Source organism: Aquila chrysaetos, chromosome 13 (genome assembly GCF_900496995.4).
Source record: "Aquila chrysaetos chrysaetos chromosome 13, bAquChr1.4, whole genome shotgun sequence".
NCBI lineage: Eukaryota > Metazoa > Chordata > Aves > Accipitriformes > Accipitridae > Aquila > Aquila chrysaetos.
In genome coordinates, this window is record NC_044016.1 from 30,988,921 (window position 1) to 31,001,188 (window position 12,268).

The following is a 12,268-nucleotide window of genomic DNA, read 5'->3' on the forward strand; positions in this document are numbered from 1 at the left end:
AATATAGGCCACTTCATCTCATTAATTTGTCTATGTGTAGTTTAGAATTGCTGAACATGGGTAAATCTAGTTTGCTCAGCTCCCACTCAGGAGAGAGATGTAATAAAGTGCTGTTTGAAATCCCAGCCCTTGTGTGTGTTTAGCCTGTTCTCGGGAAGGATGAGCCAACAGAAGCAATGACAGTTGCATCTGGTAAATCAGAGTTTTCCTGATGCTGCTATCCATTCTGGTGCATAAATTCCTCCACAATCCTTACTGAATGTTAAAAAATCTGCTGCCGTTTTAGTCATAAACACGTTAGTTGCAGTTTTTGAAGTGGCATTTCGAGTCTTTTGGATACCAACCAGACTGCATCAAACACAGAACGCAGAGATGACAGAAGATGCCACTTATTGGGACTATGGAAAATGGAAGGACTCTTTGTACATTCTTCTCTGGCCTTGCCTCAGACAGGGCGCTTGGAGAGGGGTGTGGGGTCCTTCAAGGATGACAAAATGATATGCCTGAATACGGAGTAAACTTTAGTCTGGGAGCTTTGAGATCAAGTCTCTGTGCGTACCCTTCAAACCAGTTATTAGAGATGTACCTGTGCTCCTCTCCTGTGCCTTACCCTCCCCTGCTTCCCAAAGAAATAGATTTAAAAATTCAGGTATGTAACACTGAATGGGACAGTGGTTGTGAGCAGCTTCCCACAGCCTCAGGTTTTTGCCTGTGTGTGTAATCTCTGTTAGCGAGTCTTTAGTGTCTGTTTGGTCATGAAGAGGTATGTAGGGAGCAAACATACAGCCTGGACTAGGGCCTAATTAGTATAGTACAAACTCGTGTCCCATCCATAGCCCCTAAATACCTATTAGCATATGCACGTATGGCTGCTCACTAATGGTTTCAAAGGAAGGTCAGCTTTTCCTTTGGTCTACTTCTGCTGGGCATGTGTTTCCTGACTGATGCCTAACATCAGCCCTCCGGACGGATTTGTCCAGGAAATCTAGAGGAGACTCTGCTGTCGAGGACAGACTGGCAAGCAGTGCATCGAGTTGCAGTGTTGGTTGCTTTGATGATTGTCTCTCTCCCTTCTGATTGCTTTGGCCAAGTACTACCCACAGTAAAACTGGAATAAAGGTGCAGTCCAGAAAAGGAAACAGCATTGACCAAGGCTGAGTTTAAAATCTTTTATTATTTAGCTTTGCCAAACAGATAATGGAATCTGAAGTTGATTTGCTAAAACGTTTTGAAGTGGATGCCACCCCTGCCTGAGACAAAGAGGCGCTCAGTGGCAGCAGGGACCCTTAGGCTATGGCAGCAGTTCAAAAGAACACTTTTAATTTTGTATGCAACAATGTAAACTTCAAAAATAGTAAACTATAACCTTTCCCCCCCGCCCTTTTTACATAGCATGTGATCTATCACAGATAGAAATTTAATGGCGAACCAAAATCGCGTAAGTAAACATCCTGGTGCTTACAAGTTTCATAAAAAGTGTTACATTTGATGTAAATATCTTACATTTTTAACTCTTAACACTCACAATTATGGAGTAAAAGCAACTGGTGATTCACCCCCTTAGTCCGTGCTCTCAGACTGTACATCAGCAACCACGCTCTTGCCAGCCCCTTTGATCGTTTTCGGTTGGATTGTCCCACACATGACCAAGACTTCCCCTTCCTCACACCGGTGTTAAGCAAGCGCAGCTCCACACAGGGGTAAAACCTGTGCAAGTGAGAAGAGAACCAGGTCTCCTGCACGCAAGCTTGCAGTCCCCTGGGCCCCGTGTTCCCACAGAAGCCATGGCGCGTATGGGGGGGGGCACGTCCTGATGTCGGTGGGAATTTGGGGTCCCTCGGGGCCGCAAGCCCGAGCCCTGCCATCGCAAGTGTCTCGCGGCGGGACCTGGTTCTGCGTGGATAAAGACAAGAGTTCTGTAGAAGGCACTGGATTTCTCTTGCATGATTTTAAATGTGGACTACAGTCATGTGCAGAATAAGGAGATTTGGGCTCTAGACTGCTTTCTCTCTAGTGCTTTAGTGCAAGCATTTTCAGCGCTTGAATTTTCTCCTGGTTGCAGCGCAACATGCGCTCACCTACACAGAGTGATTTCCAACCCTCTTTCCTTCCACTCATCCCCCCATCTTCCTGTCCCCCAAAAGATTCCCTTTTTGTTCCTTGAAAACTTTCAGAGTACAGCTCTGGTCAAAAATAAACGTGTGATGTAGCATAGCATTTGTTTCTTTTAAATCACAGTGTGCAATGCATCAGTCAGTACCTAATGTTCAAAATGTCTGCCCTGCTTTTCATGAAAATCATTCTTTAAAATAACCTATGCAAATATATTTTGACTATATATTACATTCATTTAAAAAGAGAAGAGAGGTTCTTGGTTTGCAGTTTTTTTTCAGTGTACTACTTAAGTGAAAGGTCTGATGTGAAAAAAGTACAAGCAAACTGGACATGCCAAGACTCGATGCCTTAGATGGTGATCATATCAAAACTGTACAGGTATGTACACCGTGTTGGACAGGTGTGCTTCTTCCCAAGAAAAGACCTTTGCATCATCATATATAAGGTTAACCACAAAGTTTTGGTAAAAAGAGCATTTAATGAGCAAAGGATGACATGGAGGGGCGAGTTCTCCGGCTTTTGTTAGGCAGTCCTGAAGCAATGTCTCCATTCCCTTCGGGGATTTCTTCCTTCTTCCGGACTTTGAGACGCGTGAGGAGCTTTATTACCCAGACGTCCCATTCCTCCGGCAAGAGCAACAGGAGGAAGCCCAGGCCAATAATGATGATGGCGATTACTCGGACACTGTTGAAGACAATTTCACTCGTGTAGTGATCAACAACTGTGTGGGACATTGAACGGGTGTTATTACGTGGGACAAAGCATTAGGGCAGCATCCCCCTCCCTCCCCCTTGCCTCCCAGGCTCTGAAGGCTGGCTGTGCCGGGAGAACATGGCCACGGAGGCGATGGTGGCGGGGAGACTACCCTTCCTGCTGGTTTAGCACGCAGCAGGGTACGGCCCCCTTCGGAGCAGGCAGAGCTGGCCTGCGGGCTCAGGATGCAACAGGGGACGATGCCTGGAGCTGCAGTTGTTGTCTGCAGCAGCACCTTCTCCCTTGTTTGCCGCTGAGCTACGGGTACGCAGAGGAAGGGGCATTTCCCTTCCCCGGCACAGCGGCTCCTTCGTGCAATTTTTTCTTCTCGCCCTGACCGTCCCACTGCGTAAGAAACCCTGCACACGCTGAGCCATGCACACATTCTGGTGGGGATCGCACCGTTCGGTACCAAAGTCTGCTGGGGCAGCCGGCGGTGCGCAGCTCTGCATGTGTGTAGTCAGCACAAAGCTGGGAGCTGCCGCCTCTGCCGCGGCACCAGTTCAGCACACTGGGTTTTAGGAGCCTAGTTTGGGAGAGGTGGCTCTGGTTTGGGCCAGGGTTGCCTCTGCACTCCCCTGTCCAGCCCTCTCGGGCTCTGCAGTCTCTTGGCTTTCGCTAAATTTCAGAAAACCATCAGAGAAATGTACCAGGCCATGCCCAAAATAGAATTGTCCAGTGCTCTTGATAAACACCTGCGATGTTATTTACCAAGGCAAGCAGAATTACTAGTACATATTTGCTCTAAAATGTATGCAATTTTATTTGTTTCAATTTAGTGTTAAACCTGCCTTGGAGAAATAATTAAGAATTGATTTCTACTTCATCCATGAATTTTCATCCCAGCCCAGAGACAGATGACTTCAAGTCTACTTTGTTTTTCAGTATGCAGGCTTCTTCGGACAGTAATTTAAAAAGCAATTCTAGAGATTATGAATATTCATGTAGTATTATACGATACATATTTAAAACATAAAGTATACATTTTTGATCAGTGTCATCTCCATAAGTCTTTCAGAGAAGCAGCAAAACATGTTTAATTAAGTTATTTGCTTTTATCCCTGTTGTGTATTTGAAAGGCCACAGATTTAATATATTCATCAAGATGCAAAAGGCAGAAATTCTTACCCGCATTCACTGGGACACTCAGTACAATTCCAAGAGAAATCAAGGTGGGGTAGGTAATAGCAATCCCAAAATTTAGTAGAATATTGAATGCTGAAGAAGGAAAGAAAAACACCTTTTACTACAGTGAAACTAGGCAGAGGGAATGTCACTTGAAACGTTTATGCTTTATTACTCCCTCTGTGTGCTGTTCAAATAGAAGGCATATTAACCTCTGTTGTTATTCCTGGAAGATACCTGTGGACAGATGTCTGTCTGCTGCACGTCCGTCTGCCTGAGACATTGCTGTTTCTGGGGAACTCTATATCCCGCTGGAGTCGGCAGCAGGATCAGGGTGAGGTTTGGGTACAACCTGTCTCTCAGTGTAATGATGTGCAGTGATTCCCACTCTCTGTACCAATCCATTTCACTCTGCTGAAAGACTAAACACTTTTCATCCAGGAGATTTCGGCCAAACAGTCGCTTCTGTCTGGATACTTTTTTTTGTAGAAAAGCTGCCACCAGCTGCAGGTGGAAGATGCTGTAAATCTAACTCTCTTCCAGATAGGAACTTGCTAAATATAATTTCATATAATGAAATTTCATACAATGAAATTATAATATCATTATAATATCATTTCAACTGAATGATTGTAATATCACTCCATTGTAATACCATACACTGTTCATGGAGTGTCTCATGGCAAATTAATAATTGCTTTGGACCAAATTTACCCATGTCTTAAGGGGATTAGCTTTAGCAAAGTCAGGAGAGCCTTGCCAGTACTGAACTTGTCAGCAGCTGGGGCTCCGACTGTCTTCTAGTCGTACCTATGCGTTGCACACCACAGCGATTGCTTGCTACGTTCTGCACTACTTGCTTACAGAAACCTTCCATTGAGTCCACTGGTAAGTAAACTGCAGGTACTTCTAGAGTCAAATGTTGTGACTGTTCAGGGTAAAAGGAGCTGGGACTTAACATAGGGATGGAGAAGTGCTATTTATTTCCAGTAGAAATGAAAGGAACGTTTTAGGAGATGTGACGCCATCATCCAGTTTAGGGACCAACTGTGGCAGCACAGTCAACGCATCTAGTTTAACAAGGAACAGCATCACATTTCTGATGACCGTGATCATTAAAGCTTAGATTTGGCATCCCTCCCAAGGTGGATTCCCTTGGTGGCACAGCAGTGGCAGCAGAATAGAGGAGTGCCACCTACCAAATTCCCACCAGTGCTATGCAGCGCTACGTTTCCAAAAATTTCCTGCTCTTTAGGAATAGCAATTAGCTATTCTTGAAGTCAGCAGAGGCGCTGGAGGCTGGCCTTGACTGGCCTGGCCTGGCCTAACCTGGCGGCTCAGGGGATGCTGATGAGCCCAGGGTAATGCCCTGCTGTCAGGGCTGCTTCCCGTCACAGCCCGAGCAAGTGTGGCTTGTCTCTGTGAAGCAGAGTTCACGAGTGGGAGGTAGAACAAGCTTTACAGTTTAGTTCCACAGCACCTTCTACTGATGGCCACAATAGTTTGGCTTGGTAATAACAGCAGGAGTGGGGTCTACGTTGCCACCTAGGAATGGGCCCTCTGCATGATTTCTCAAGCTGATAATTAGGTTGCAAAGAAGGGAAAACAGCTCCAGTATGATGTCAGAGGTCTGCAGCTTCCACCAGCGGCCAGTTTCTGGCACCCTCCTCCACCCTGAGCAGTGCGAGAGCCCCCCCCGTCTACTCACTCAATAAGAGAATCGAAAATCCGCAGAGGTTTCCCCAAGGAATGATGTCAAAAGAGCTCCAGTACTCCACTTTGGTAAAATAAAGGATGACAGGAATACAGGTAACGAAGAGGACGTTGAAGACAGCTAACACAGACAGGAATAAGGCAGCTTCTCCAAATTTAGCACTGCCCAAAAGAAGTTTGAATAAAACCTACAAGAGGAAAACACATGGGTTTAACTCTCTTGCACCACTCCTCTGGAGGGCTGGTGTCCCGGCTCCAGTGGCTACCGGCATCCTGGCCCGCCGGCCAGTGCTTGGGGCCGAGGGGCTGGGTGCCGAGCAGTGTCAGTCAGCACCTATGCGGTGCCGGACACTTGAGGTGGCTGCTCGTGAAGCTGTGGAGAGCAGCTCGTGTGCCCCAGCCCTCTCCCTCCTGGCACCCCCGGGAACACAGGCAGGGGCAGCTGCCCAATGAGCCCACGCGGGAAGGGGACTCGGCACCTGCATCTCCCAAAAGAGAAGGTCGCTCACCCTCGCCTAGACACTTCGGTCTTTTTCCTGCACGCTCCCTTCAGGAAAACCTCCGGAAAATTTGACATTAAAACCAGAAGACTTAGTGGAGCAGGGCAGAGGGAGGAGAGGAAGCAACGTGTATATCTCCCTGCATGAGACGTCACTGGTCCAGGCCTTGAGCTGACACCTGAGGAGCACTGCGGTGGTGAGCAAGCACAGTCCATGCCGCCTGGCTGTCCTCCCTCCTTGTCCCACCGTGCACCATGGCCTGCCTGCGAGCACCGCTGTCCCTGCCTCCCAAGGCGCGCTCGCAGTGCCGGACTGCTTTCTCCCTGCCCCAGAAGGCAGAGAGCGCAGCAGCAGCCCCGCAGCCCCGAGCCCAGCTGCAGCCCGACTAACGAGACCACGGAGAGGGATTTAAAAGCTTTGGTTTGTCAGAGGGAGAAGGGATGAAGAGAGGAAACAAGGGAGGCGAGAGGCCCGTCCGGGGAGTCCCTGCAGACGGGTCTGGTCTGGGGTCTGCATCAGTTTTCCACCACAAAACCGCAGAGGATCCAGTGGATCCCATGGGCTCTGAGTACAGCTTTCCCCTGCCACGGGCTGCAAACCAGGAGAGCCAGTGGACTCTGACTTACTGGTTTGTGCTGGGGCGGCAGGCCGCCTCGCCAGTGTCAGTTGTCTCTTCCCTTTGCCTACCCAGAGCCCCACAGGCAAGTCTGCAGGGCTGCCGTGCTCGCGGGGCTGCTGCCCGCTCCCACCACCTCGCAGCCGTCGCTGGCCAGTGCAGCTGCGTTGCCGCTCTGTATAATGGAGCGAAATGTCCCGAAAGCCACTTGCTCCTCATTTGCCACCTGAGGACGGCGTGTTGCCCCGGCAGGGCAGGCAGCCGGCACAGGCAGACTGAAGCATCCGCGTTTGGGAGTAGGAGGGCAGCTTGCCTGCCTGCAGACCTGCCTGCCCCTTCGGCACGCGCAGCTCAGGGAAACTGAGCCAGGCTGCGGAAAGCAAGAGCAGATTGGCAGGAGCAGCAGAGTGGCGTTTCTTGCAGAACGAGCTGCACAGCTCCAGCTGTCCTGGCATGCGGGGCGTGCTGCAGAGTCACAGCCTGCCGGCGCTGCCACCATCACCTCCCCGTGCACGGGTTCTGGTGCAGCAGCCCTGAGACCCCCGTCCCCGCAAGGAGCAGCGGTGCCATGGCAGATGCGGCAGAGCTAGGCTCTAGCCTTGAATAACCCTGCCTGCCTGCCGATGATTCCAGAGCCATGGTGTTTCCTCAGGTCTGGAGGGCCACGTCTCCGGTCTTGCAAGGAAATGCTCTTTTAGAGGAAAGAGCTGTATGAAACTTCATGACCTCCCTTATGTAAGACAGGCTGATCTGAAAAAGTGAGCAGAAAGCATTGCAGCGCAGCGCTGAGGGACACAGACAGATGCTTCTCAGTTTGGCAAGTCTCCCTGGATTGCTTGTGTTAAGGCTGCAGGGCTTGCCTGGCCAATTTCTGTCGGAGGACTGAAACAGTGCAATTCATTAGACCAGATGGAGACGTCTACACCTCATCCTAGTCTACACATCTGAGCCAGGGCGGGTGAACCGCACCCTACGAGTGCTTATTCCTCTCTGTGGACTGCGACTCTGAGCACTATGAGCAGCACAGAGGCAAATGCACATATGTGTCTCAGGCTAAATGAAATGGCTCTCTGCCCAGCAGAAAAGGCTGCATGTCATCTTACACATAGTGCAGCTTACCCAGCTGGTCAGGATGAGACCTTGATTCATAGGCATGTGATTTGGATTTTAAGCAATTGATTATTTCTGTGACAAGCAATACTTTAAGAAGCCCAACGTAGGCTACGTATGCCACTGAAGGGGGACTGGCAAGAGGAGGTCTTGAAAAAGAAGCTAAATCTCTGCAGGGCACTTCCAGAGTGAGTGATTAAATCCAGCACCTATGGAAAAGCAGCCTCATTTTTCAAGAAGGTGGGACATCTCTAAGTCCTCCTGTGGGCACTGGAGAAGACTCTTCCCAGGAAATAGGAGTTTTTATCCTAAGTGAGGGCAGACATCAAAGCAAGTGAATACCTGAATGCAGTGTTGCAGAGTCAGCATGTATGGCAGAGCCCCTCAAAGAAAGAAGGACACATGGCACTGAACTGCACGAAGGTTTGCAAGTAAGACAGGAGCAGTTAAAATGAGTGACGGGGGTGACTGGCATCTTTCTGGGGTGAAGACCCAGGCGTGCTTACCTTGTAGAGAGCAGACATTGAGGCAGAGCCCACCACCAGGGCTATCCCAATAACGGAGTGGCTGTGAAACCCATCAGCGTACGTCATCATAACTATCCCTGCAATAGCAAATATAGCAGCCACGATCTGATTGGAGACAAAGAAAGAAAGAAAGAAAGTGTTACTGGACAACCCCCAACACGGGAAAACAAGAGAGCAGCTTTAAATGAGGGGCAGTACTTCTGCATCATCTGCTTATGTAGAAAACTAGTAGCAAGCTCAGGTCGGTACCCGCAGAGCCGATGCCGGCTTCCCTGGCTGCAGAGAAGCTGCAGGCAGAGCTGGGAAGGAGCGGCTGCCTCAGGGGGGTGTGCGGCAGGCCAGACCGCAGGGCCCGGTGTCTCGGACTGAGCTGAAGTGGGGATTTCATCTGTCACTGAGCCTCCCCACCAGTGGGTCCCTGCAGCCTGTGCGTGACAATAATACACAGGTAGTAATTCCCCGGCGCTTGCAGGAGAGGCTTCGAGTCCTGTGGAGGTTTTGGAGGAAAAAGGGGTTTGAAATAAATGGGAGAATAAAACTCATACAACTACTTTCCAGTTCAGACATGTCATTTCAGAGAGTAGAGGGAGGTTTAGTCAGCCAGCCAGGCCCACAGCAATGCCTGAGGGGGCGTTAGCCAAAGGGAGGTAGCATTCACGAAGGTGGGGAACAGCCTGCCCCTGATTCAGCAGGGTCAGCAAGAGACCCCTGGCTTCTCAGGGAGTGTCCTGCCAGATGTCCCAAACCTCCCCAGGTAGTAATTCTGGGGTGAAAAGGGCTTTCTGCATGCTCCGTGCTTCCTGGCTCTGCAGTGGTGCAAGGGACACCCCGCTTAGACCACATCCCCTTTGGCTGCACAGTCGTGTTGATGCTTCTGAGATGATTTGGATAAATGACTTTATTTTGACCCATAGCTGGGTCAGTGCCAGCCAACTGTCCCCTCTCCTGGGGCCAAACTGGGGGTTTAAGCCCCATCCACAGGCTGTGGCTGCCCAGACACCCAAGAGCAATGGCCTCCTCTCACCTTTCCCGTTCACCACCAGAGATGCTGGGGCTGCTGTGAAGATGCAGGGGGAAAGCCTGTGTGCCGAGCTCTGCTGCTGCCTGATGAGGAAGCTGAGGTGGGGGGGACCCCTTTACCAGCTGCAGGTCCCCATCCCGGCACCACCAGCAGCCTCTTCCCTGGGTTGAGCTGGGAGGGGCTGGTGTCAGGAGGCATCTATAAAACTTCCACAGACAATCACCCAGCAGATCCCTCCTGCAAGCTGACATCAACACTTCCAATTTCCCCTAACAGAAAAATGACCCATTTTTGCAAACAGAGGGGGATCAATTTCTCCAAAGGTGTTGCTGTAGAATGGCAGGATGGTGTAAGGGTAGCAAAAAGCCCAAATCAGCAGAAGGTGAAACTGCCTGGAAAATACAGCTGCTAATAGCAACTCAACAAGATGGGGCTTGAGCCTAGAAATTGCTGTACTGCTGTTCAGGATGCTACATGAGCACAGTTTCAGCAGGGTATGGAGAGGCAGGCTTTCCCCCAACTGCTCAGCCCCTTGCTGGCCCAGCCGACGGGCAGCAGGTTCTGAAGATGCTGATTTATTACTTGCTCAGAGTGGAGCCCAGTGCAAGCTGCAAAGTCTGGGTGTGCATGCTGCAAATTTGAAGAGGTTTAACTACAGCATCTTGGCTCGCAGCCCTGTCAGCTTCAGATCTCTCCATGCACAGCTGTGGGGCATCATTTCTAAAGCGAAGCTTGGTGGTGGTGTAAGTGGGCCCTACAGTCCTGGACAGGCTTATTTTTAAGACAAGGAGAGAAAGAACCCCAATGCATGGCTCTACAGCAATGTGGGGCTGTTTCAGATAGGCGGGAGTGAAGGAGCTCAGCAGCCCTCAGCAGTTCTCTCATGTCAGCGTGCTGGTTCTTGTCAAATAAAAATTCAGACACCCTGTGTGGCTTCAGAGACACAAGAAAAAAGTCATGGAATGAGACTAGCATGGGGCAGGTACGGAACAACAAAAAAGAGATTTGTCTTCACCCAACATATAATTCAGCCAAGAAAGTTTTGCTGTTTCACACTGTGGATGTGAAAAGTTTACGAGGATAAACTGATGAAAGGAAAAATTCATCAAGGACTATTAACTATAGGAACATCTCTTCCATCTCAGGAAGTCCTTGAGCCTCAAATTGCTGGAGGCTGGAAAGTCTCATGAGGAAATACCATTACAGGCTTTTCCTGTTTAGACAGATTTTTCTAGGTGTCCACTAGAGGCAGCTGCTAGAGCCAGGCTCCCAGGGCAGATGCACCTTTGCTCTGACTCAGTATGGCTCTTTGTAGAGTTGCAAGATTCATGGCTCGGGTTTATCTGAAAGATAGCAACTCCGGCCCTTCAACATCACCTGTGCTAAAGACCAGGTGTCAAAGAGTGGAAGATGCAGCATTTCCCGTAGCATCTGCTCCAGGCGTGGCCGTCTCCTGTCCGAGATGTGTGTGGCTTGTCCAGCCTTCACTGCAGAGCCCAGGGGAGACCACAGCCACGAGTCAGCCTGGGACAAACAGCGAGTACCTCCATGGCGAAGGGAGCCTGGCTGAGCTCCCGCTGGCGGCAGCAGCTCCACTGCAGTGGAAACTTGGAGGGCGCATTAATGAACTGCAGAATAATAAGCATCCAGTTTTGCTTTCAGTGTCAGGGGCTGGCTGACTGCGGAGAACCTCCCTGGAGGCTGGGTCTCTGGTTGGTTGGAAAAGACTATGATTTGGGATTTGATAGTCTATTTATTTTCAAGTCCTACTGGCAGGTGTGCTTGCCTATACGTTATGTACACAGGAGGTACTTGCAAGCGATGGTTCTCTTGAACCCTGAGCTGGTTTATTTACTGTAGCATGGAAGGAAACACCAAAGTCAGGGATCAAAGCAGATAAATGCAGTCTGCAAACAGTTTTGCTGGAGCAGAAGTCCTTGCCTCTTCTATCAAGCATGTCACAAGTGTCAGATAAGTCTTGACCTCGCCAGTTGACATGCCAGGTGTGTCACATATGCTTTCTTTGGAAGCCTTTCAGCCTGTCTTTCAAGCACATAGTTAGTGGCAGTGACAGGCTGCTTGCACTGCACCACACCATGGCTACTGGCCTGGGGTTACTTGCAAATGCCTCAGCACGGCAGGGCTTGCAGAGACAACGCTTCAGGCACTCACAGCGTCATTACATGTGTGTCTTCTCTGAAAGCAATATGCCAGCTCACAGCCCAGTTGGACCATTGCTCTGGGCACAGTGAAGGGAAAAGGGAAGAAGTGCAACTTCATTACAGGAAATATAGGCACTTACAAGTGCCTGAGTGGCGAGGATGGGATTTTGTAGCTTGCTCTTACATTTAAATTCCATCCAGATTGTGATTTAAGTGCTTGTAGAGCTAGTAGTTGCAACGCCAGATGCCAAGTAGGATGCTTATATGTGCTTAAACCCCATTGAGCTGCTGCCTTTCTCATTTGGCCTCTCTTCCAGCGGGTGTGAACAGGGACACCCAAATGCGCGGTCAGAGCTTTGCTGCGGCACTATCCATCCTGCTGCGCTGCCGCAGTGATGGAGCGGGAGCACGGGATGGTGCTCGCCGCAGGGCAAGGCACCGTCCCCCCTGCAGCCTCGTCTGCCAAATACCCGCTCAAAGGGTGCTTCTAAAAGGGTCAGCAGCTCTGACACAGCGTGGCCTCAAGGGACCGCGAGCTTTGGGGCTGGGCTGTGTGCTGGCTCACAGTCCCTAGTTTGCTCCCAAGGAAGCCCCAGCAGCCATCCCTCCTCCTGGTTGCCAGTCCC

The 12,268-nt window shown here is 50.1% G+C and overlaps 1 protein-coding gene across 2 annotated transcripts in view; it reads right to left on the bottom strand.

Moving 5' to 3' along the window:
- Positions 1–1,155: 1,155 nt before the first annotated feature.
- The window catches only part of SLC35F3 (solute carrier family 35 member F3), a 189,022-nt gene continuing 177,909 nt past the window's right edge, over positions 1,156–12,268 (bottom strand). For both annotated transcript variants that reach the window (XM_030035801.2, XM_030035800.1), the window contains 4 exons: positions 8,439–8,564; positions 5,702–5,894; positions 3,997–4,086; positions 1,156–2,836 (listed from right to left, as the gene is read on the bottom strand). In XM_030035801.2, the coding sequence (XP_029891661.1) occupies positions 2,592–2,836; positions 3,997–4,086; positions 5,702–5,894; positions 8,439–8,564 (654 nt within the window). In that variant the 3' untranslated portion in view covers positions 1,156–2,591. The remainder of the gene's footprint in view (positions 2,837–3,996; positions 4,087–5,701; positions 5,895–8,438; positions 8,565–12,268) is intronic.